Genomic DNA, 26,991 nt, shown 5'->3' on the forward strand with positions numbered 1-26,991 from the left:
CTGTTGTGCATATCTGAGTTAAGACTTCAAAAACCAAAATATACAAGTATCATACAGTTTACCATTATTGTACAAGAACAGACACACATTCTGGTGAAATAAAATGTCATATTTATATCCGACATTGTTTTTGGCATGCTTGCATCAAATCTGAGGCATAGCAATGGACAACATTGCTTGAGGAGGATTTTAAAGCCATCACACATGAATTGAAAGTGCAGAAGGGCACAAAAGACATTTTTATACAGCATTGTGCTAAACGCATTACAGTACACACACGTGTGAGGACAGTGCGTGTTCACACAGGCACTTTGGTCAATGATTGGCATTGTACAGTTAAAGTATTGTTGTGAAAAAGCAGCCTTCAATCGCCAAAGTTAAAGCTGGTAATCCCATGACAGCATCCATACATTCAATCATTACATTTTTTTCTACATTTTCTGCCTTAAGGATGCAAAAAACAATGCAATGTAGGTCAAGATATGCTCAACTATGTGAACACATCATCTTAGCTTTGTGTTATAGGCAACAAGGTAAATTAGTGTCATATCTAATAACATATCTCATTAATTATCAATTGCGGTTTGCTCCTGCGGTACTCCGGCTTCCCCCCACATTCCAAGAACATGCATGTTAGATTAATTGGAGAGTCTAAGTGTCCATAGGTATGAATGTGAGTGTGAATGGTTGTGTACAGTATATGTGCCGTGATTGGCTGGCGACCAGTTAAGGGTGTATCCCGCCTCTTGCCCAAAGTCAGCTGGGATAGGCTCCAGCATTCACCCTAGTAAGGACAAGCGGGATAGAAAATGAATTATTAATGGCATTTTTTTGAAATGCCAGGGTCAATAAAAACAAACTGTGGGCCAAAATCAGCAGTTTGGACACTCCTTGCCTTACCCTGTTCTGGCTCATAGAGACGCTGGAACCTACCCCAGCATAGAGATATGGTGTTCAGTGAAGCTAACATGTACATTTTTGGACTGTGGGCCACCACAAAAATGTGACATTTGAACCCAGAGCCGCCTTTCTGTGCCTGCAGAGGAATAGAATTAAGGCCTGAAACCTAAAATTAAATTAAATCCGTAACTAATATTAAACTATTGATTAGGCACCAAAAAATTGATCCAAGACCCCAAAAAAACAAAAAACAAAACAAGCAAAGGACGTGCGTCTAGAATAAATAAATCATTTTTGACAAGTAAATATTCCTGAGATCGGTAAAAGTTGTTTATGGCTTCATTGTCAAGAACTCGAAATGAATTGTTTTGGTCATGAATTGATTCATATTAAAATGATTTCATGTATTCCCTTTTTGTTTTCAACAGGCTGCTGACAACTTTAAAAAAAATTATTTAGTATGCCTTCCAAATTCTTGGCATTTAATTATTTTTATTTACTTACCAAGAATTATAAAGACGGACTGGGGGAGGGGAAATAGGATACTAAAAAACGACTGCACTACCGCATCCGACCGCTAGGTGTCAGCAACACAGCAGTCATTGGACATGCGGTTGTACAGCGTGGCTAAATTATTTCTCATAACATGAATAAACCTACTTTGCTCTGCTTCTTTTTTTTTAAGTACAAAAAGGCCACATTATGATTTTTTTGAGGCACAAACACGTCAAACACGCTGCTAGCATGTTGCAGCAGCCCGTTAATGATGAGGTAATGTTGCCTGGAGTCTTCATCCACTAAGAGGGTGCAGGTCCACTCTAACTTTTTCCCCGGTGCTCATCATGCCAATGGTGGGGTAGAAACCTCCTGCAGGTAAGGCCACCTCCCTGCGGCCCACCACCTTTCCATTCCGGGTGAAGAACACCTGCTCGGCCACACGAGGGCAGCAGAGAGACTGGTTGTGAGTCAGGTAGCCCAGGAAGAGGTCCTGTCTGTGGGTTTTGGCAGCATCTCACCGTGACCTTAGATCCCTCCAAGTCTGCACCTTCATCGTCGTCGTCATCGTCGCTTGCATACAAGTCGTTCTGAACGTCACTGGGCTGTGGAAACACCTCCAGATCCCATCCGTCGTCATCTAAACAAAGTCGTAAGCGAAAGACGAGATGATTAGGACGACATCACAGAATGGGGGTTGGCATCATGTGAAAAGACTCGCCTCCACCCTGGTGGCTGAAGTCGCGTGGAAACATGATCCCGCAGCCCATGATGTCTCCCGCAAAGCAGCGCGGTCCAAAGGCGTCCCCGACGCCGCTGCCCTGGAACAACTTGCCGTCGTCTACAAAACCACCACACCGCTGCTTTGAGTCCAGGACCTTAAATGCTCCAATTAACGCCTCTGTTCAACTCAATCGCAGCGTCACAGAAGCAAATAACCGCCGGAGTCTCTTATTAGCGAGCGGACAAAAAACATTGGCACAACTGGTGTGGCTGTAGGCAACCGCGGATGTAGTTTTTAGTAACTCCACGAAATAGCACATTGGTTGGGTTGTGCAATATACTTAATTATAAATCCCCATGTGGTCAAAAAGAGCTAGGGTTTCCTTTCCATTTTCTCATGCACTCCAAATCATTATTTTAAGTTAAAAAAAAAAAAAAAAAAAAGATAACAGGGGTCTGAAACACGCGGCCAGCGGACTGGACCATATTTTGTGGCCCCCTACTTGACAAAGTTTATTGTAAGTGCGGCCCACACACCCCAGGGAGCTGGTCGGGGGTGGGGTCACTAGACAGAGCACTGACTGCAATCACGGCGCGAACACAAAAATGACAGCAGTAAATCCACATAAGGCGACTACGACTACGGGGAATAATAAACAACTAAGTTAACTCTAAACATGTAACCTGAGCAACTTGTTACAAAACAAGTGCCGCAAAGCATGCTGGGAAGCCGGAAGCCACTCCTCCTAGCGACGGGAGTGATGCCGCTGGCTGCCTACATCCGCCCCGTCCTCTTTGCGCTTCAGGTAAATAAAGATCCTGGCTATAATGAAGAGCATTTAGGGCAGGGGTCTCAAACTCAATTTGACTGGGGGCCAGTGGAGGTAGAGCCTGGGTAAAGCTGGGCCGCATCAAGTATTGGGAGTAGGTATGGGCATCTCAGGGTACCTCACGATACGATACGGCTTACAATACATCCATGTGATAACACCACGTTAGTTCAGTGTTGGTGTTTACTTGCCCCTGGAAGTGTGGAAGTAACACTGAGCTTGGCCGGATGTTGCGGGCTTCAGTTACACTACTCTTTGATGTCCTGTCGTGGGCCGCAAATGGCCCGCGGGCCGCGAGTTTGAGACCCCTGATTTAGGGTATTCATAACAATGGTACGAATCATTCTGGCTGCCAACATTGGTTGTAGAGAAGCGTTCACATGCACAATGACTAATAATTGTGTTTTTAAATGTTGCTCACCAGCATGATAAGCGATGGACCCTCTGCTCCAACCTGGATGTCGGTTTTTCGGATAATCCTGGAAGGCACAAGTTGGAAATTCGGTGCTGGAAAATTTGCATGGAATAATAAAATATGTACTTTTGCACAAACTGTATACTTTATAACAATCATGATGATAATAATAATACAGATCAGTGTTTTTCTCTTATGTACCTGTCTTTGTCTTTTTACATCAAGGCTGTCCAGCTGTCCTTTGATATTTATAATTCAAATTAAAAATTCTAATAAAAATGACATGCACATACATACATTATACATACAGTACATATACAGTACATTTCAAGACAAATCTTTATATTCTGTCATTTTGCTCTATTTTTCCACTTTTGCTGGGTTTTTGTTTAGTTGATTTCTGCAATGAGCCACGGATGGCCCCTGCGCCACACTTTGGATAGCCATGCGTGTTTTGCTAGGAAGGCGCGGTGCAGCGAGGCGACGGGGGATTGTGTCTAAACTCTGCCTTCTTGGCTTTGTCAGTCAGGGGCTGGGTTGCATTGTGGAGGGATTTTTACAACTTTCAGACGTGCATTGCACTGCATTACGAAGATGGAGCTCACTCCCGCTCTCCTGCTGAGTGAATTCTTCACCTTTGTTGATGGCTTGTATTTAATTACCGAATAAATACATGATGCAAAAAACACTAACAGTACATGCGCACCCTTAATTGTTAAATACAGTGTATATCAACCATGTCGCTATATTGTCAACATGGATCTTGTCTATGTATGAGGTGTGTTATGAAGCAGATGGTTGTCAGTGCTGGAAACTTTGGCGCTCTGTGATTAAGGGCGCTTACAATTACAAACATCCACGTGGGTTGATCTGACAAATCCTTAAGTAAAATTTGATCAAATGTAGAATTACTACAGCTTCTGCTTGGACACCAACAAGTAGCAAACTGCTGTTTAACGGCGATGGAAAAAACAGCCACATGTCACTCTGTGAGGTAGGTTGGATCGCAAGGTGTGCCTAAAGCACTTAATGTGCGCTTCCAATAATGCCTTGCACACTGCCACTTCCATATTACTGCATTATCATCCATAGTAGCCAAGCCATTCTTCACAGTCTGATTGGCTTCTGGCTGCCCTGTTCTCGCGATACAGCTTTTCACCACGTTTTACACCCCTGTAAAGAAGGAATCTTGCTTTGCGGAAATTCACTTATCACGGTGGGGTCTGGAACCAATTAACCGCTATAAACGAGGGATTATACTGATTCCTCGTTCTCATTCGTTTCTCATGTTATTTTGCATTGTTTTCTGCATGTACAAATATAATTATTCTCTATAAAAATGTACTGTTTTTGTCGGTGTGTGGAACAGATTAATTGGATTTACATTAGGGGTGTCTAAACTGTGGCCGGGGGCCATTTTTCTTTTCTTCTCTCTCCTTTCTCGCCTTGGTTGTTTTATTTTGTGATGACTGGGGGCACATTCCATTCTAAAAGCATTTAACAACAAAAAAAAAAATCAACTAACAACAACGGAAAAATCAGCAGTAATTTTACAAGAATAAAGTCAAAATATTAAGAGGGAAAAAAAAGTGTGTAATCTAACAAGAAAGTAAGTGATTTTGAATTTCACTAGAATAATGAGGAAAAATAATGTCATTTTAGTAGCATAAAGTTGAAATATTCAAGAAAAAAATACTTTTTTTTTTAAAAAAGTCGTAATATAATGAGAAACAGAGAAAAAGAATGAAGTTGTAATTTTTGGAAAATGAGGTTAGGGAAAAGTTATATTACAGTAATAATGTAAAAATATTATGGGAATATAGACAGAATATTACAAGAAGAAAATTCATAAGAACAAAGTTGAATTACTTGTGAAATTATTAAAAAACAAAATTATTAAAAAAACACTGAGAAAAAGTCGCAATTTTATGAGAATAAACTTGCAATATTTTGAGGGAAAATAAATAATATTACAAATATTATTACAAATAATATTACAAATAATATTATTATAATATTACTGTAGAAGAACTGCAATTTGATGAGAATAAAATCAAAATATTAAGATAACATTGTAGTCAAATGAGAAAAAAGTTGCAATTTTCCAAAAATAAAAGGGGGAAAAGGTCATTTTTTTGTAGCATTTCACTTATATGACAAAGCTTGAGATGCAGATGCACTATATATAACTTCTTAGCATATCAGTTGCATTTTTCATTTTTAACCATGTGGCCCTCGCTGGAAAAAGTTTGGACACCCCTGATTAGCATTATTTCCTACGGGAAAAATTGCTCGTTTCAGTTTTCGTCTGACCTTTTGAAATGAATTAATAACGAAAAGCGAGGTACCACTTGTACTTGTGTTCTATTATGAAATAATGTTTAAAAACAGGAAATCATGTAGCACGTTTTACCCGTTCGTACACAAACGCTGAAGCCTTTACCTTGGCCGGGGTTTTCCAAAAGCTTCCCAAAACAAAATGAAAGGAAAGGAAAAATATGCCTTTTTAAAATACCCGTGTTCATGTGGACACAGCGTAAGATCAGCGCTACTTAGGAGCAAAAGTTGTGGAATGACTGAGCAAATAGAAAGTGAGAAACGTGTGTCGCCCTGACAGAAAAAGATACTTTGTTTTGATTTGTGCAGCTCCAGCAAAGAGCATGACTGCTCTTTAAAAAAAAAAAAAAAAAAAGCTTCAGAAAAACCGCAGACACTCATAGAAAAGAAAAAACAATTCCAGGAAAAACAATCAGCAAATGACAGCTCTATTCTCCGATGCCGCCTGACCCCAGGGCGTGACACGCCCACGCACGGCATCGCCAGCACGAGTCAGGAGGAGATTAGGGAAGGTGCAAGACAAAGATCCACTGCCTCCCAGACGGCGAGCGCCGTCACACACAGCTGGCACGAAGACCCGCAGGCGTCAGTTAGCCGCCGCCAAAGAGAAAACAATGAGCGCATGGCGGAACATCTCCGTTTCGGAGGCCCCGCCTTCTTTTCTGTTATTTTAATGACACAACGCCTCCATCATGTGTAAAACATTCAGCAGCTCTTCTTTCAGGACGCAGCTCCCTTTCCACCACCACTGCCATCAAACAACACCTACAGGAAGTTTCCCCAACTCCGCTCCGCTTTCCTCGCTAATGAGGCAGATTAGCATCGAAGTGGAACAACCTGCTAGCATCTACATGGGAAAACGACGAGACATCATTCTTTCTGTTGTTTTGCTTTTTCCGCCCTCATCCATCATCAGAGCGGCGGTACGTGTGGAAGGGAAGTGACCGCAGCGTGTACCGCCAACTCAGGGGTGTCCGAAGTGCGGCTCGCGGGCCTTCCGCATGTTCTAAAAATAAAATGAATTCATTATTATTGAGATCTATTTTTAGATATGACACTAATGTGCTTTGTCACCTAAAACACAAAGCTAAGATTAGGATGTTTTGCTCAGTAATCTCTCGTTAATTGGTTCCAGACTCGGTCGTGATAAGTGAATTTCCACAAAGCATGACTCCTTATTTATAAATGGAATATTTTTGTAGCTGGATCATAGAAAACCTGTTTTAAACCTTCTAAATATGCTTTTTAACATTATTAAGGCCCTCTAGACATAAAATAAACACCCCTATAGTCTCCTTTACACTCCTCTAGTACCCAATATAGTAGACAAAATAAGACATAAATAAGACTTGTGCTCATGCGTGTTACAATAAATGTCTTCCATGTGGACAGGAAGTGGCGTTGGGGGTTCAGAGTTTTAGCTGGATTATGGCCACAACAGTAGCTCGTGTTGTTGTTATTAGGATTTTGATGATGATGATGATGATGATGATGATGATGATGATGATGATTATCATTACTATTGTGCCTGTTAATTTAAACCTGCAAAAAAGACTGTTGTTCCGGTGATCAAGTTTGGTGCTTGTATCGCCAAACAATTACTGACACCCAGTGACCAATGTAGGATGCTACATTCTCATTTTTTACAGCGGCTTCTTAATTCCTTGCATTTGTATTTTAATTCATTGAGCCATTTTTATCCTTGAATGCTTCATTTAGGCATAAAATACGTAACATTCATTTCAATATGCATATTTATTGACTAATAATATTCAAACACAAAACAGCGTGATTTATCATACGTATGTTTGGAAAACCGTGATAGAGTAAAGCTGCAAAATTTTAACTATAATGTGGCCGAGGGACGACTGTATTGATCTGCACTGCATTGCTTTTAGCATCTTTAATGTAGAAAATGTATCTTATATATGTTATTTATGTCTTATTTTCTAATAGGAGTGTAATGGTGACTGTATGGGAGTTATTACCTACGGTCGTAAAAAGGTTTTCTGCGCTAACTACCAAAATATTCAATTTATAAATAAGAAATCCTACTTGGCGGAAATGTACTTATTACGGCCGCGTCTGGAACCAATTAACTGCAATAAACGAGGGACAGCTGTATTTAAGCTTCACTTTCAACTATGGTGCATTCAAGGACCGCCAGACAAAGTGCGACATCTGGTAAAAACATTATCAGTGATGCATAAAGACATGAACGTGTAAAGAAATGATGGGCTGGTACATGTATGCTGTACATTTTATCATGTACTTACATGTAATTACTCACTTACAATGAATGAAATGTTTTCTTTGGAAACACAGCCTATTTGGGGGGGAAAAAACATGTTTTTTTTACCATAAATCTGCAAATTTGATGGGTGGCAAACGCCAAATTGCTCCCGCCCCGCCCCCACGCAAACCTAGGAGAAACACTGCCACTGCTTATCAAACATGCGATCACCAAGACCGCAAGGAGGCCCGTTACCTTGCGCGCCAGGCCCAGGGCAATGTAGCACTTCTCCCCGGCGTCGGCGATCTCCAACTCGTAGTAGTGGAAGCGCGTGTTGAGCGGGCGGAGCGCCTGAGCCAAGCCCACGTCCACGATGCGCTTTCCTTTCCCCACGTACTCCAGCAGCTGAGGAAGAAACACATTCACAAGTTCACGCTTCAAATATATACACTGTCGGAACTTAGGTGCTCATTTTTCACACGTGGATGTGAATAACTTTTGTGGCGCCCCCTATGGGTTGTTCTCAGTACGCTTGAGTACAGTGATTCTCAAGTGGCAGGTTGCGCTTTTTTCTGATTTTTTTTAATGCAGCGGAGTGTCGTCTTTTAAAACTCCTACAGGTGGCGACAACGCTCTTTAGTGCCGTCTGAAACCTGCTGTCATTGGAGAAGAAAAGGAGGTTTGTTAGTGGTCTACTGCCATTAACTCATTCAATACCAAAGAGGCATTTATGTGTTTTTATAAACCTGAACGCCTGATCTCAAAGACGTATTTATAGAGGCAAAATGCGGTGATGATGCAACTGCACACTGTTAGAAGTCACTGTCACTACATTTTTAAGCCATACAAACAGCCACATGGTGGCATAAGTGCATTTGATAAGAGCTCCACATGGCTCATTTGCATGTATTAACACACTCTACGGCAAGGAGGAAGTGGAAAAGCATAAATAAATTGTTATTTTGATGTAAAACAACACTTTTTTGTGTTGTTTCAAGATCCAAGAGAGTTTTATTGTCATGTGCATAGTACAACAGCAGTTATACCATGCAATGAAAATCTTATTCTGTTCATTCTCCCAAGAAAAGAAAGAAAACAAATGAAAGAATAAGAACATAAGAAACATAAACACATAAACATATATACCAATAAATTAAGCAACAACAACAGACGAGACATTAATACAAGTAAATAATACAAATAAATAAATAAATAAATAAAGTGCTATGAGTGTGTGCGAGTGCTTCGTTGAGGAGCCTGATGGCCTGTGGGTAAAAGCTGTTTGCCAGCCTTGTGGTCCTGGACTTCAAACTCCTGTAGCGTCTGCCTGACGGTAGGAGTGTGAATAATGAGTGTTGTGGATGTGTGCTGTCCCTGATGAGGTTGTGTGTTCTGCGTAGGACTCTAGATTTATAAATGTCTTGCAGTGAGGGGAGGGCTGCCCCAACAATGTTCTGTGAGGTCTTGATCACCCGCTGGAGTGCCTTCCTATCACGTGTTGTACAGTTACCGTACCAAACAGTGATGGAGGCGGTAAGGACACTTTCGATAGTGCATCTGTAGAAGCAACTCAGGATTGTGGTGGACATGCCAAATTTCCTCAGTCTTCTCAGGAAGTACAGTCTCCTTTGGGACTTCTTCAGAATTTGTTGGGTGTTGTGAGACCAGGTGAGGTCCTCGCTGATGTGTGTGCCAAGGAACTTGAAGGTTTTCACCCTCTCCACCTCAGTCTCATCAATAAACAGGGGTCTATGCGGCTCCTTTTCCCTTGTTCTTGGGTCGATGATCATCTCTTTAGTCTTATCTGTATTGAGAAGGAGATTGTTATCACGACACCAAGCTATGAGGTCCGCCACCTCTCTTCTGTATGATGTTTCAACACCACCAGTGATCAGTCCGATGACTGTAGTGTCATCTGCAAATTTAATGATGCTGGTGTTGTTCTGGGAGGCCACGCAATCGTAGGTGAAGAGCGTGTAGAGGAGTGGACTCAGCACACACCCCTGTGGGGTCCCAGTGCTCACAATTCTTGAGCTGGATGTGCGGTTGTGGACTCTGACTGACTGGGGCCTGCCTGTGAGAAAGTTAAACACCCAGTTACAGAGGGAGGGTGACAGGCCAAGTGTGAGGAGCTTATCTGTGAGTTTGTGGGGGCTGACTGTATTAAAAGCAGAGCTATAGTCTATAAATAGCATTCTGACATATGTGTCCTGGCCCTGTAGGTGAGAAAGGGCTGTGTGGATGGCAGTGTTGACTGCATCATCCGTGGACCGGTTCTGGCGATATGCAAACTGTAGAGGGTCCACGGTTGCCGCCGGGATGCTCTTTTTGATGTGGGTCATGACTAATCTTTCAAAGCACTTCATAACAATAGGAGTGAGTGCTATAGGGCGATAGTCATTCAAGCAGGTCACGTTGCTCTTCTTGGGTACGGGCACTATGGTGGTGGACTTAAAGCAGGTCGGTACAGAAGCTTGTGCAAGCGACAGGTTAAATATGTCAGCAAGCACATCAGCTAGCTCTGATGAGCAAACCCGAAGTGCACGTCCTGAGATGTTGTCTGGCCCTGCTGCTTTTCGTGGGTTTGTTTTGTTTAGAACCCTGCGCACATCAGCTGATGTCACCATGAGAGGTGAGTCCTGTGTGCTCCCCAGGTTCAGCCACCCTCTCTGCTCATCAGGAGTTTGGGTGTCAAAGCGGGCGGGTTTATGTTGTGGTGCAGTTGTTTAGATATTGGAGCTGTCACAAAAGCAAAGTAAGTTATGCTTGAAATGTATCTTTTCACAAAAAGCTGTTTTCCTCCCTTCTCTTGTTGGCAACTGATATTTTCCTGAAATTTACCTATGTTCTCCTGCTGATTACTAAAAAAAAACAAAAGAAACAAACTTTTTTTCTGATGAAAGACAAGAGTCTAATGTTTCTTTTGGTAGGTTCCATGTTTATACAGTATAGCCATAGAACACAATATTCTGTGTGCCTTGAAAAATCAGTCAAAACGGTCGATGATGAAGGGGTTGTCTTTTGAAAAATGGCTGGGATTGAATGAGCTAAGATGTTGAATGTGTCGGGTCCTGTCTCTTGTGGAACTTTAGGAAGTGTTTTGAAGTAGCTTACACCTATTCTATATCCGCTGTTTAAGTGGAATGTGCATCTTAGTTAGCTATTTAATTAGGGTGAGCACATGTCCACTTTTCCCAGGACATGTCCTGTTTTCAGAGGACATCTTTTTTCTTGTAATATTTCAGCTCTGGGCTACTAAAATTACATATAATATTTTTCTTCGTGATATAACGAGTTCATTCTTGTAAAACTGCAACGTTTTTTCTCGTTAGACTGCAGTCGTCCCTCACTATATAGATATATATATATTTTTTAACAGCGATAAACGATCGCTGTTTTGTGGTTGACTATTGCCTATTATTAGTTTAAAAAATACTCAAATATAAGTTACACAGTATGTATTGTGGTCACTAAGTATCAGTAATGTTATGAGACGTTTTTTTTCTCTCATATTACACATTAATTTTTTCTTTCATATTTACCCCTATGCCACTAAAATGACGTTATTCTTACTTACAATATTACAAGTTTATTCTCGTAAAATTGCGACTTTTTCTCCTGATAATACATTTTTTTTTCCGTAATATTTTCGCTTTATCATCCATTTCTGCTGTTGCTTTTTTAGTTTTGCTGTTGAATCATATTTTTTGAATGTTTTATTGCTTTTGAATATTTTTAGAATGTTAGAATCATATTTTTCGCAGTTTAGAAGTAAAGGCTGGGAAAAGGAACTTAATTGGTGTCTTTATTGAGAGCAGGTTTTTTTTTGTGAGCAGTGTATATACAGTATATAACGTCATATGAATAACATAGCAGTATCTCAGCCTGTTAGGACTACTCATTTTTTAACTGGAAGGTGGCAGACAGAAACGATTCAGATTATCTGACGAATAAAGGCTGGTTTGTTTTTTGTGTTGCGTTTTCTCCCCCCCAAAGTCCCCCAAATGACTGAGCAAAGGAATTTATCTTGCCTGGGGTGTGAAGATCCACAGAAAGGGCGTTATTAAATCATAGGGGCTGATTTGTAGAAATGAGAGCTGAATAAAAGGTGCTGGAGACGTGCGGGTTATTTGATGGTGCCCGAGGGTTACTCAGTCAGTGCACATCAGCGTCTGAGTCAGACCCAAAAACTGCAGTCTGGTCGTCTCCAAAGTGGGTGGGGATCATTAAAGTGGGGTAGGTCACCGAAAGAACTCTTTGGAACACATTTTATTGTGTCATTGATCATTTCCTATTAAGAAACGTCTGTATTTATATCTTTTTCCTGTCTCAAGTCTTTTTTGATTAATAATCTTCCCCAAATCATGATATTAGGTGGATGATGGCACCTCCCACCACCCAGGAAGGTTTTTATATATCGCCAGATCACAACAGCCATAATTTAAAGATACCATATTGTAATTTTATTTATTTATTTACAGTAATCCCTCGTTTATGGCAGTTAATTGGTTCCAGAACCAACTGTGATAAGTGAATTTCCACAAAGTAGGATTCCATCTTTATAAATGGAATATTTTGGTAGTCTAAACATGAAATAACAGCCGTACAGCCACTTTTACACTCCTATTACCCAATACAGTAGACATAATAAGAGCAGAATCCCCGTCACAAAAAAAAATGTTTCTTGCATTGGGAGGAAGGGGCGCATGCTGGGGGAAATTTGTGCGGAAGATCAGAATTTCCCTCATTTTCTCCTTATTTTTCTGGAACATTTCTGTTATTTTATTATATAATAAAAATTAAATAGCTTGTCGTATAAAGAGCTGGAACTTTCTAGTAGTAGGGTCTTACTGTGCCAGACACTCGAATGTCATGGAGGCGGCCCCAGTCGTCTTCATGGCTGTCCACTATCATCAGTCCGTCCTCCTCCTCCATGGCCCATTCAGCATGCAGGTCCAGCAGCACTTCCTCCCCCAGCGAGTGCATGCCCACTGCAGGGTAGAGCGCTTCAGACGCTGCCACGTCAAGACTGCCCACCTACACACATATTCATATATTCTTCTATGTCAAAAGAACCTGGACAACACAACAAATGATGTCTCAAGAATGAGGTTGAGGATAATAAGTCATGATTTAATTAAATTCATTAAAACATGAGTTCAGAACATTCGCAGACAGATTTCGCCTCCTAACGAAATCTGAGTTTTTGTTAGTAATCCGTAACAAATTCCACGAACACACACACACACACACACACATTTTGCCGTACGCTGTACACGCAACAGCAATAAACAGTTCCTCATTATCCACCAATCACGGTCACGGTGAGCGACGTGTATTGAACATGAACATCAACATCAAAATCATATTGTTTTTTTGGCTGGTTGCTATTTTGGGACGAAATCTGGATATTTTCGGTTATTATCAGTTTAAATACCGGCAGTTTCAAAAGTACAGATTTGGCCCTGGTATCAGATAATATGTAAACAATACCCAACCATAGGCGGGATCGGCCACGCTTCCACCTTCTTACTCTGCTATGAGTTATTTCTTGAATTCAATAGTGCTTCTCACCTTCTTTGTAAAACGGCTGGCACTCCCAAATTTTTTTTTTTTTTTTTTTCTTCCGACTGGGAAGGACGTATATGGCAGGAGCTCTGTCGAAGATACTGGAAATTTTAACTATTTTGGTGCTTTCCTGACTACACTTCAAAAACACAAGATCAGCACCGCTTGCTGAATCGCCCAACTTTAACTTGCATAGGCGAGAGGTACAGATTCCTTGACATAAACTAGTTCTAAGTGTTGATACCTTAGCAAATAAAGCTAACTGGCTAACTGCTGAAGTTCAAAGCGTTTGCCTAGCAACAATGCCAAATGTAAAGCAAAATGATACTGGCTCTGGAATTACGGACTCAAAATCAGAAATACGGTCAGTCAGGCTGTCGGAGAAGGTGAACGGATAAAGAAGCTGTCGGATAAAAAGACAACTCCTGAATTCGAAGATTCTCTCAAGAATAAGGCACAAGAGATTATTCTATTACAAATAGTGCATGGAATTGAGAATCTGCAAATAAAATCAGTGCACAATTCTGCAAATATAAGGATGGCTATATTGCTTCTGAAAGCAGATAATAAATGTAACTACAATAGCCTCTATGAAAGATCATAGATGTCCATAATGGTGTCACAAACATTGTGGAAGAAAATAGAGCAAAGAGCAAGGATACCAAAGCACTAAGAAGAAATCGAGGAGTTGCAAAATGAAAACGCGGACTTGCGTGCTGCTCTTAAGGAGGCTATAAACTCCATGGTAGGTGCCTTGTGCGCTGCTCTTAAGGAGGTTTAAGACTATGGAAGAAAATAGCGCATGATGCAATGATATCAACATTCTACAGAAATATATCAAGGCGCTATTGAAGGATAACGCTGCCTTTCGCACCACCCTTGAGGAAGAGAAAGAAGCAAAGGAAAATATAACGAAGCAAATGAAAAACTTAATTGAAGAGATGGATCAGAATGCACGAATGAACAATGTTACACCCGGGTCAAGAGACGTTCCTTCAATAAAGCAACACATTGCTAGCTTCCTACAATCAAAGGAGGTGGATGTAGATATCAACACCATCGACACTTGCGTCCCACTATATGGCAGAAACAACACCACACCTGTCATCATTGTTAAGTTCACCAACAGGGAATTCAAAAGTGCACTGCTGAAACAGGGAAAGAAGCCGAGAGGTCTACATGAATGAGCGTCTGACAAAACGCAACGCCGACATCGCCAAGAAAGCATGAGACTTGAGGAAGCAAGGAAAAATAGATACAAAGCACAAACGGTAAAATCTTCATCAAAGTAAATGGAGGTCGAGGAGAAGCAAAAATGCTTGTTGTCAAAGATATCAACAATCTGTATACATATTAAATATCATATTACTATGACAATAAGGATAATGGAGGATATAACCTACAAGAAAGAACCATGCAGCTAGAAGGATTACATTCAATAACAATGACCTTGATAAAATTGTTGCAAGGGCCAGCTCAACAAAGAAATAAAATCAGTGACACTCACAGGACAACACCAAAGACGGTAGGCTGTGGATATCAACATGTACAGTATGTACAGGGTCAGGCAAAATGATCTAACACATTTGTAGGTTACAGTAAATAAAAGGCAAAAAAAGTGTTTTTATTTTCGTACATATAATCCCATTTTTTTCATATAATGCCATTTTACTTTGTTTCTTTATAATGCCATTGTTTTTCGTTTCTTTTTCAGTTGCTGCCATGAATTGGACTGGTGGAAACGTTTATCAAAACAAACGAATCTGTAACTGCAACACAACGAGCGTTCCGTTTGCACTTCAATCTTGGTAGACATGATCCCGTAGCAGCTCCAAACACCATCTTGTTGTGGGTTACCAACTTCAGAGCTACTGGATCTGCATTGAGTGTGTGGACAATAATGGATCCCCTTTGACTGATTTAATTTTTAAAACATAATGAAACAGAATGGCATTATATGTACTTTTCAAAAATAAAAACACTCTTGTTTCTTTACTTTATTTGCCTTTTATTTAACCTACAAATGTGTCAGATCATTTTGCCTCACCCTGTATATACAGTATGTATACACTATGTATGTATGTGTATGGGTATATGGCAATTGATGTGATACGAAGAGGGGGTAGGATTGAATAAGCTCTGCTTCTTCCTACTCCTTTTCGGATGTGTGGAACTGTGACTCGTAACATGAAGCATCAAATGTATACTGTATGCATGTTTGAAATAAATTAAACCATAAACATGATGGCTTATTTAGAAGCTGCACTCAATAAAAAAAAACTAAAACATGGAGATTGAGTTATCAATGCATGAGATGCTTTGTTTGGGTGCTTGATTGAGCGGTATGATATACGTGCCACGTTGGGCCGTACAAAAACCCAGGCAGTGTACAAAAGCTGAGACGAAATTTCATCAAAAAAAAGTTCACCGAATACCGAGGTTTGACTGTATAAGTACAGGGGTGTCCAAGGTGAGGCTTCGGGGTCAAGTGTGGGCCACGGCTGTTTTTTTATTTGTCCGCAGCACATTCTGAACTTAAAACTTTAAAATAAAAACAGAAAAAAAACAGAAACAGCAAAAATGGAAAAAAAACAGCAGTAATTTTACAAGAATAAAGTCAAAATATTTAGAGAAAAAAGTTGTAATTTTATGAGAATAATGTAATAATAATATAATAAAATAATATAATAAAAACAGTAAAAATTGGGAAAAAAAGAGCAAAAAGTGAAGTTGATACTAATAATATGATGAGGAAAAATAACGTCATTTTAGTAACCTGAAATATTAAAGAAAGTTGTAATGTGACAAACAAACAACAATGATAAGGTTGTCAATTTTGGAAAATTTGGTTGCGGAAAAAGTTCTAAAGTTACAAAAATAAAGTCAAAATGTTATGGTAATAAAGTCATAACTATGATAAGAAAATTTACAAGAAGAAAGCTTAAAAAGTTGGGGGAAAAAAACAAAAAACAGCAGAAATGGAAAAAGCAGTTGTAATTTTAAAAGAATTAAGTCAAAGTATGAAGAAAAAAATGTTGTATTCCAATGAGAAAAAAGTAGCAATTTTACACAAATAAACTCACAATATTATGAGGAAAAATAATGTAATTTTAGCCACATAGAGTGAAATTATTAAAGAAAAAATATTATTTTTTATAAGTTGTAATATTATGAAAACTAAATAAAACACAATAAAGTCAAATTTTAGGATAATTAGGTTTGTTAGGTAAGTTCAATATTATGGAAATAAAGTCATAATCTTAAGAAAGTACATTTAAAAAGATGATTTAAGATGAAAGTTGAAATATTTGGAAAATTAAATAAAAAAAAAACAGTAAAAATTGGGGAAAAAAAAGAGCAAAGAGTGAAGTTGATACTAATAATAGGCTTTTTCACCTATATGACAAAGCTGAGACGCAGTTTTTTTCTTGAAATATATATATACATATATTTCGAAAATGTAATGTAATAATCGTTCTATACAAGCATGACAGTACTTACTTCTTTACCATTCTTGGTGAAAAACACAGTCAGCTGTCCATCATCAGATTCTAAGGATATTCCACAGCCGATTCTGTCCCCTCGGCTGCATTTGGGACCAAACTGTTGTCCAACCGTGTTGCCGTTATACAGCCTGCAGAAATACACGCCAGACACATCGCTCAGCTACCACGTCACGCCACCATTTTCAGAATTCAACAAGAAAACGCAGCAGTTATTTATTAGATATAATAAAGGATTTACACTACGGCTAAATGGGAGTTTATGTTGATGCAACTTATACTGATGCGTGTGCAAGATTGTGCTGTTGATTCCTCTCATTTCCCACCACTGTGAGACTTTTTAAGGGGAAGTGTGACAGTGGAGTATTAAACTCGCATTAATTCACAGCGCATGAAAAAAAAAAGGTGTATGAACATGTTGCACAATAATGGTGATGTGCAGATGTATCAGTAAATGTCAGTGCCTTAAATGTCAGTGGAACAAAGAAAAATTGTATCAATCTCGTCTAAGCTGCCGGGGCGATGTTATCCGTACTTTAGCATGACCGCAATGTATTCACTCCATGCATAACACGATGGTCACACATACTTGCCATCATCTGCATGCAAAGCCACAGAATTCGGGAGCCAGCCCGGCTGATGGTCCAACTTGTAGAGCTGAGGCACTAAACCCACAGCGATCATTCCCCTCACGCCTGTATCGATGATGGTCACCTACAGGAAGCAACAGGAACACATGTTATTTGAAATTATACATGTAAAGAAAAGGATTGTAATCCTACAAAGTAGCATCATGACGAATGAAGAAAATACACTCAGGGTTTCCACTACATGTAATGGATCAATAAAAGCCGCCACACCTTGGAAATTAGGCTTTTTTTTCTTGAAGCTGTGGTGGTGGGCTGCAAAAGAGGGCAGAATGCCGCCGCTGTGTCGTGCCGCTGCTGCGTTTGATGTTTTTTTTTTTTATTATGACAAATAATTCTTATGACTATTTATTTATTGACTTCTTTGACTTTTTTCAACAACCAGCAGAACATGATCCGAGAACACTGCAAAACTCTTAATTTAACGGCAAAGTCGCTGAGAGCACTCTAAAGTGAGTCTAAAATGTCAAGCCTCCTTGTGTTACCTGACCTATTTAGTCCAATAGTACTATGTGACTAGTACAAAAGTACATCCTTTTGTACTAGTCACTAGTACTATATAATATGTTTTACTTCAAAATAACATAACAAAATAAAATAACAATTTAAATATTTCTGTTACAGAAATGTGTCCTGTATAAACAGTATAAATTGAGAGTCCAGGGTTACGATAGCACAGGTGTATCCAGCTTGCAGCACTTTTACAGCTACTTTCACAAAATCAAAGAAGATGTGAGCTTTTTGTGTTTTATGGGACTGCCAAAGTTTAAATTGTACTTTATTTACAAAGCACATCTCCACTCAGGGTGCTAATTTGTCATTAAATACAGGCATCATGTTTGAATAGAACACTACGGAGGTGAAGCAAATATTCTTTGATGAACATCAGCCGGCGAGCTACTGCTAGCATACGAGCTACACGTTGGAGACCCCTGTGAAAAGGTCACTATTTTAAAAGGTGGAAAAAACTATGCGTTTATATTCAACAACTTCGACAAACAACCAGTATTTAGAAGACAAGCCGTAAGTATTACAGTATAATGATAACAAAAGAGCAAGATTGTTAAGTGACACTTTAAAAGAGTAAGTTGTGATGATGAGCGATGGTTGATGTATCCCATGAACATGAATAGCCACTTGTAGCTTGTAGACAGAAACGAGCTAGCGAGCTGCCGCCAGAGAGGGAGTGAGAGCCAGGCAAATTGTGTAAACAAAGATGCCAGAAAGTGGAATGAGACTGAAACATGAGCGATCACACACGCTGGCATAGATAGGCTTAGCCTGCGACAAGCTGTTGTCAATTTGCTACACATTTTACGGACTATTTTAAAACAAAGTGAACGTCTATCTGGTCACATGTGTGCAAGTGCTAACAGGGCAGACAGGCAATTCCGGCGCAGTGAATCATTTTTATGATATTTTAAATTATTTTCAAACTAATAGTGGTCAATATGTGCATAGATAATAATCTACATATATATCTATATAGCATATATATGCATTTAATACAATATATTACTTAACATTGTTTTCAAGTAAAAAAAACCAACTCATTTTTAAGGTGTGGCAGCTTTTATTTGATCAATTTTATCAATTATGTGTAGTGGAAAACCTGTATGATGTATTAGTAACAAAATGATGCCACATCATTTGATAGAAATGAAAATGATCACCCTATAGAGGGGGGAAATCAAAGACACCCCACTGAAGAGCACAGGGCACCAGTGGTGTAGTTGCCAATTCTGGTGGTCTATGGCAAATGCCAGTCGAGCTCTACGGTGCTGGGCAGGGAGCACAGGGCCCACTACAGGACGTCGGGCCCTCAGGCCACCCTCATGGAGCCTGTTTCTGATTGTTTGGTCAGAAATTTTGTAGGGCTCTGGCATTGCTCATCCTGTTCCTCCTTACACAAAGGAGCAGATACCGATCCTGCTGAGGGTTGAAGTACCTTCTATGGCCCTGTCCAGCTCTCCTGGAGTAACTACCTGTCTCCTGGAATCTCCTCCATGCGTCCAGGTACCGCACTGATGCCCTGGTCCAGATCTGGGAGGAGATCCCACAGGACACCATCCATAGTCTCATTAGGAGCATGCCACGACGTTGTCAGACATGCGTACAAGCACGTGGGGGGCCACACAAGTGAGTTGCTACAATGACATTTTGGCAAAAATGGACCAGTCTGCTGCATCATTTTTTCACTTTCATTTTTGGGGTGTCTTTGATTTCCCCCCTTTATAGGGTGATCATTTTCATTTCTATCAAATGATGTGGCATCATTTTGTGACTAATACATCACCCACTTATTGTCAGGAAAGATATTCAAGATCATTTTTCCCCCAGTTTAGATCTGATGTGTTTTCGAAGTGTTCCTCTAATTTTTTTGAGCAGTATATATATATACACAGTCAAACCTGTCTTAGCGGCCACCTTTATAGAACGGCCACCTGCCTATAGCAGCCAGTGAAAAATCCCCTGCAGCAAATTTACATGTTATAGACCCTGTGTAGAGCAGTCACCTGTCCAACGCGGCCAGCGGCCACCCATTTTGTCTCCCTTGGTCAATATCTGACTGCATATAGCGGCCAAATTACCAACTCAAGTAGAAGCTTCATGCATGAAAAAGTTTCATTTTTCAATCAATGGTCGTGTGTAGACTTTAATTACTGAGTCCTAGCTCAGTCACAATCATTCACAAGATCCACACAGACTGTCAGTTGTTCCACATAAAAAAGCCGTCTTCTTTTGAGCTTGCTATTTCCTGGTAAAACATGTAACTTTAAGAGCATTTGCACCAAAACATTACCGCAAATTAGGCTGGGAACAGGACGTGCTCCCAGCGACGCTACAATATAAAAAAAAAAAAACATACGCTAGCATGCATGCGGCAGCGGGAGCAAAACTGAGTTCGTTGTACTTAATTAAAGTATTTTAGAATGTATTCACGTTATTTTTCATCAATCCTCATCCACAAATCCATCAAAGTCCTCATCTTCTGTATTCTACACAAAAAAGGCGTCTTCTTTTCCGTTTGCTACTAGTCTGTTAACTTGTCAGTGTTATTCAGCTCCGAAGCAAAAAAGGAAACTTCTCCTGTTGCTTCTGCCAACTTTGTTTATTGAACGCGGCCACCAGACAGCAGCTCAGAACACACACATCTCTCAGCATTGTCTCTCCTTCCTGCTTGCCCACAAGGCAAAGGTTAAACAAGCCCCACTACATAGCTGTCCAGCCAAAGCCTGTAAGAAATGACACCGTTTATTTCCTGGTGTGCACTGCTCAATACTGTAATGCCGCTTGTTGTGGGGAAGGAGAGACTCACGTCGCCGATGCACTTTAATGGCTTTATTAACAGCGGAGAACACTGCAGGACTTTACATCCACGCCAACATAAACACACTTCCCAACTCTCTTGAAACTCACAGGCTCACAGGCTCACTCACTGAGCCTAGCTCTCCTGCTCGGGACGCTCACCGTCACTTCCCGTCACTTCCTGATGAACTAAAGCTGTAATGACACTGCCGTATAAAAAGTAAAATATTAAAAACAAGCGTAAGACATTACTAGCACAGCTTTGTTCTGTGAGTCGTGGATATATTCTATCAGTTATTATTAAGCCTCTAGCTTCCTTTTAGTAAGTAAAAACCTTGGCTATGATTGCACTACATTGTCATGTAGACCTACAAACTACACTTGGAAGAACAAGAGGTGAATAAATGTATTGCACCTGATGTGAAACTGATGAGGGGTAGGATTAAATAAGCTTTGCTTCTGCCTACTCCTTTTTGGACATACAAAATTGTGAATTGTACTATTTGATGTGCTACTGTTTGACTCATGCATGTTCAGGATTAAAACCATGAACCATGATAATAACAAGCCTAGTAGTGCTGTACAACTTTTATCCGCAGTCCGCAGTGCCCTCTACTGGTCAACATTATTATTATTTCCCCCCCCCCTTTTTTTTCTTTTTTTCCCCTCTACTGGTCAACATTCAAACTGGATGCCAACCTGTCTATAGAGGCCACCTGTCTATAGCAGCCACTTTTGCAGCCTCCCTCTAGTGGCCGCTATAGACAAGTTTGACTGTATATATATATATATATATATATATATATATATATATATATATATATATACAGTATGTCACAAAAGTGAGTACACCCCTCACATTTCTGCAAATATTTTATTATATCTTTTCATGGGACACCACTGAAGAAATGAAACTTTGCTACAATGTAAAGTAGTCAGTGTACAGCTTGTATAACAGTGTAAATTTACTGTCCCCTCAAAATAACTCAATACACAGACCTTAATGTCTAAACTGCAGGCAACAAAAGTGAATACACCCCTAAGTGAAAATGTCCAAATTGGGCCCAATTAGCCATTTTCTTTCCCCAGTGTCATGTGACCCATTAGTGTTACAAGGTCTCAGGTGTGAATGGGGAGCAGGTGTGTTAAATTTGGTTTTATCACTCTCACACTCTCTCATACTGGTCACTGGAAGTTTAACATGGCACCTCATGGCAAAGAACTCTCTGAGGATCTGAAAAAAAGAATTGTTGCGCTACACGAAGATGGCTTAGGCTATAAGAAGATTGCCAACACTCTGAAACTGAGCAGCAGCACGGTGGCCAAGACCATACAGCGGTTTAACATCACAGGTTCCACTCAGAACAGGCCTCGCCATGGTCGACCAAAGAAGTTGAGTGCACATGCCCAGCGTCATATCCAGAGGTTGTCTTTGGAAAATAGACGCCTGAGTGCTGCCAGCATTGCTGCAGAGGTTGAAGGGATGGGTGGTCAACCTGTCAGTGCTCAGACCATACGTCGCACTCTGCATCAAATTGGTCTGCATGGCTGTCATCCCAGAAAGAAGCCTCTTCTAAAGATGATGCATAAGAAAGCCCGCAAACAGTTTGCTGAAGTTAAGCAGACTAAAGACATGGATTACTGGAACGATGTCCTGTGATCTGATGAGACCAAGATAAACTTATTTGGTTCAGATGGTGTCAAGCGTGTGTGGCGGAAACCAGGTGAGGAGTACAAAGACGAGTGTGTTTTACCTACAGTCAAATATGGTCGTGGGAGTGTCATGGTCTGGGGCTGCATGAGTGCTGCCGGCACTGGGGAGCTACAGTTCATTGAGGGAACCATGAATGCCAACATGTACTGTGACATCCTGAAGCAGAGCATGATCCGCTTCCTTCGGAAACTGGGCCGCAGGGCAGTATTCCAACATGACAACGTATATATATATATATATATATATATATATATATATATATATACTGTATATATAGACACGCACACACACACACACGTATACTGTATATCAGGGGTCACCCGCGGGAACCAGGTAGCCCCCCACGACCACATGAGGTGCCCGCAGGCCTGCTTTTCATTCAGGTTTTCAGTTAATAATGTGAGAACACTAGAAAGAAATGTATTCTGAAACATAAAATGTAAGTTGTGGATACCAGCATTTTGTGAATGTTTTGGTAAAACAAGCATATTTGATTTGTTTGGGTTGAAATAAGGTACGAAAATCATTTCTACAAAAATGAGCAGCTCGTGGCCATTTTCATTTTCTAAAAGTAGCTCTCACAAGAAAAAAAGTTGGTGACCCCTGCTGTATATATACAACTTCTTAGCATATCTACATGGGTTGCGTTACAAATTATCAAAGTGGCAAAGTTGCATCTTGTCATTTTTCAGTATTTGCCCCTCGCTAAAAAAAGTTTGAGCACCCCTGCTCTAAAAGTAGAGAGGCATGCCCAAACAAGAACAGTTTCTCGCTTTGGTGGTACAAACCGACAAACCGACCGTTAAGACACGACAGCCATCTGGGTGGAATCACTTTGTGTGTTCCTGTTTATTTGTTAGAGGATAACTTATTAAATTTTTCTGGGAAGGGATGCGAGTTTTCCAATTTAGGAAGAAACAGTCTCTCTCCGAATGAACACCCACGTCCGCTTTGTGGTTTATACAAATAAACGTACGGATGGAGGCTAGTTAAACCGGCCTGACTAGCATCATACAATGTGCTACTCTATTTGTTTGGTTTTTTTTCCACCTTGCAGGATATCCAACTCATACTGAAACTACTGAGTCAAGCAATAACAAGGAACTGGCCTGTGCTCTTGTTATCACAACTAAATAGCGAACATGTGACATCATTCCTGGGAAGCCCTACACAAGTCGGAGCGCTGCTGGCAGACACAGGGCGAGCAGAAGAGGAAACTTCAAGTTCTTTCCCATGACCTCAACAGATCCCTCCAAGATCCCTTGTGATTGAGAAGGGAATAAATCTTTTTTTCCCCCAAAAGTGTCAGACGGCCCATAAAACCTGACATCAGATCTACAAGGAGGCAGCATCTCTGATTAGCCCTCATCCCCGTTGACGCAGATGGCGTCCCCCCCCTTTCTGTGCCTCCCACACGGTGAGTCAGAAGAAAGCAGCACACGCAAGTAGGAAGGTTAAGCGGTTTGGTTACTGTATCGCTACATGGCAGGTGGGTGTGCTCAGCAAGTTTGAACATGGTTTCCCTTCCACCAAGTATAGCGGAACCTCCAAACTAAACTTAACTAAACTCTTCCGGAAAAACATGCCTCAAAACTCAAACTAAACTTGAAGACACAGAATATGTTTTGCTTTTTCTCTTGCTTTTTCATGACGTCGCCACAGAAAGGTACCAGTGATGGCAAAGAGCAATGACAAAGTAATGAAAACCATAGAACTAGAAAAGGAACTTATTGTGATATAAAGTGGGGGGAAAATAAGTACAATAATCCCGCATAAACTGGTTTTGGATGCTCTAATTACGAAAATATTCAATTATTTGCAGCACAAAAATGTATACCACGCCAATATCGGTCGCCTGATATCAGACATCCCTGTTGATTTTGTACCTTACAAAGACAGTCCAAAATTTGTATGGTTTACTTTAACAGAGAGGCAGAAAAAATAAATTCATTTGTATTTGATTGAGTGAAATAAGTATTTGAACCCCTTCCAACCAACAACCATTCGGACTCCCACAGAGAGTTTATGTATCCATGAAGGACACAAATTAGTCCTGTCCCTTTAAGAAAGTACTCCTGTAACATACAAATGAATGAAAAATATTAATTAAATCAAATCAAATAAAAATAAACAAATGATTGAAAAAATAAAATAAACATACAAATGAATAAAAAAAATCGAATAAAAACATACAAATGAATGACAAATAAATAAAATAAAAAAAACGTACAAATGAATGAAAAGATGAATAAAACAAAAATAAATATACAAATGAATCAATAACCTTTATTTAACTCATTAAATACGTAAGAGACGTATTTATGTTGTTTTTTTTTAAACCGAACGCTCACTCCCAAAGACGTTTTTATACATCTTTTAAAGACCAATTTATATGTCTTTTACGTTTTTTTGCGCGAGAGGCAAAATGAGGTGATGGCGCAGACTAAACTGCAGACTAAAAGAAGTCACTGTCACTGCAGTTTTAAGCCATAAAAATGGCTACAAGGTGGCAGAAGTGCATTTGATAAGAGCTCGGCATGGATCTTTTACATGTACAGTAGACGCCCCTACAACGTAAATAATCCGTTCCGAGAACGTTTACGTTATAGGGTTTTTACGTTATACAATGCGTAAAATACATGTAAATAGCCTAATCCGTTCCAAGATCTTCCCAAACTCACCCCTTTGGCCCTTCAAAATATTCAAAGTCCACCAAATATGGTGGGAAAATATAAGAAAACATTAGCATAAACATAGTCCAGTAACATTCCAATATAAAATAAGGTAATAAATAAGATTACTGTAAATGAATAAAACTGAAAAACAAAAACAATCAACTAGTTTAAGGGCGATTACGATGAGGAAGGGAGGTTGAATGGAGAAGCCTGTCTCTCACACAAACTCACGTACAAGCTGTAAAAAAAACAGCCAATTTGTTGTTTACATATTTCAGCTGTCACAAAAGCAAACAATTTGTGTCAAATTGCAAGTTATGCTTGAAATCTTCTCACCAAAAGCGTTTTTTCTTCCCTTTTCTTGTTGGAACTGATATTTTCCTGAAACCTACCTATGTTCTACTGCTAAGTACTAAAGAACGGAAAAAGGTATAAACAAACTAGAGTCTAATCTTTCTTTTGGTAGGTTCCATATTTATATAGCCATAGAACACAATATTCTGTGTACCTTTAAAGATCAGTCAAATTCATCTAAAATGTACGGTACTGGAGGGGATGTCTTTTGAAAACTGGCTGGGAGTGAATGAGTTAATTGTTTTTTTTGTCCCCATTCTGTCGCTCCCTGTTACAATAAATCTGCCACAAAAATTCTACACTGTTCATTTCTTTCCAAGGAGGTAAACCTAAACAATCAGTAGTTGATGAAAAATGTATTTGCCCCACTGTTAGGAATAGGAAAGGGTCAATTCCTCAGCACAATATGACACAGTTAATGAATAAATATACATTTTGGACACAAATTTATTTGAGCAAGCATGTAACTGAGAGCTGAATAACTAATGACTAGCATGCAAAGTTTGCTACTTGTTACCCAATTCTCCGCTCATAGAAAAAAAAGACATGAATCATGTTCAAAATGGTGACATTATTGGCTTGCAAATGACTCCTCCATCGAGCCCTGTCGATGGCCCTTGTGCCACCTTGAAGCTCTGTTCGGGTCCTCTTTCTGGACCTGAGCAGTGCTTTCAACACCATAAAGCCGGACATCCTGAGAGACAAGCTGGAACGTTCAGGGGTGGACCATCACCTCACATACTCCACCAACTGCCCACAGTTTGTGAAGACCCGGGACTGTTCTCTGCAGTGTAGGGGCCCCCCAGGGAATGGTGCTGGCACTGCTGACTTTTCCCACTTGTCAGCCTCCTGCCACCTACAGACGTTCTCAGACATCGTTGGACTCATCACAGAAAGGGACTTTGTGAACGGACTGTGTGAACTGGTGCCAGTGAAACCACCTCCTGATAAATGCCAACAAGACCAAGGAACTTGTTGTAGGCTTTCGTCGGTGCCCTCACACACCCCTATCACCAGTGAACATCCAGGGAAGGGACATTGAGACGGTGACATCTTCTAAGTACTTGGGTGTTTAACTGAACAATAAGCTGGACTGGTCTGACAACATAAATGCACTTTACAAAAAAGGTCAGAGCAGACTATCTGCTCAGGAGGCTAGGTCGTTTATGATGCAGTGGGCACTCCTGAAGACCTGTCCTGGGATGTCCTCTGAAACAGGTGAAGGAGGTGGGCAAGAAGAGGTTAACAGCCAAGCTGTCCTCCATGATGGAGAAAGACTCCCACCTCC

The 26,991-nt window shown here is 40.2% G+C and overlaps 1 protein-coding gene across 1 annotated transcript in view; it reads right to left on the reverse strand.

Moving 5' to 3' along the window:
* Positions 1–26,991, reverse strand: part of LOC129187063 (SPRY domain-containing protein 3-like) — a 34,763-nt gene continuing 7,772 nt past the window's right edge. The window contains exons 4-11 of the mRNA XM_054785991.1: positions 17,594–17,718; positions 17,003–17,135; positions 12,785–12,970; positions 8,189–8,338; positions 3,370–3,427; positions 2,117–2,236; positions 1,917–2,035; positions 1–1,825 (exon numbers count right to left, since the gene is read on the reverse strand). Coding sequence (XP_054641966.1) covers positions 1,691–1,825; positions 1,917–2,035; positions 2,117–2,236; positions 3,370–3,427; positions 8,189–8,338; positions 12,785–12,970; positions 17,003–17,135; positions 17,594–17,718 — 1,026 coding nt within the window. The 3' untranslated portion in view covers positions 1–1,690. The remainder of the gene's footprint in view (positions 1,826–1,916; positions 2,036–2,116; positions 2,237–3,369; positions 3,428–8,188; positions 8,339–12,784; positions 12,971–17,002; positions 17,136–17,593; positions 17,719–26,991) is intronic.

The sequence above is a fragment of the Dunckerocampus dactyliophorus genome, chromosome 8, assembly GCF_027744805.1.
Source record: "Dunckerocampus dactyliophorus isolate RoL2022-P2 chromosome 8, RoL_Ddac_1.1, whole genome shotgun sequence".
NCBI classification, from domain to species: domain Eukaryota; kingdom Metazoa; phylum Chordata; class Actinopteri; order Syngnathiformes; family Syngnathidae; genus Dunckerocampus; species Dunckerocampus dactyliophorus.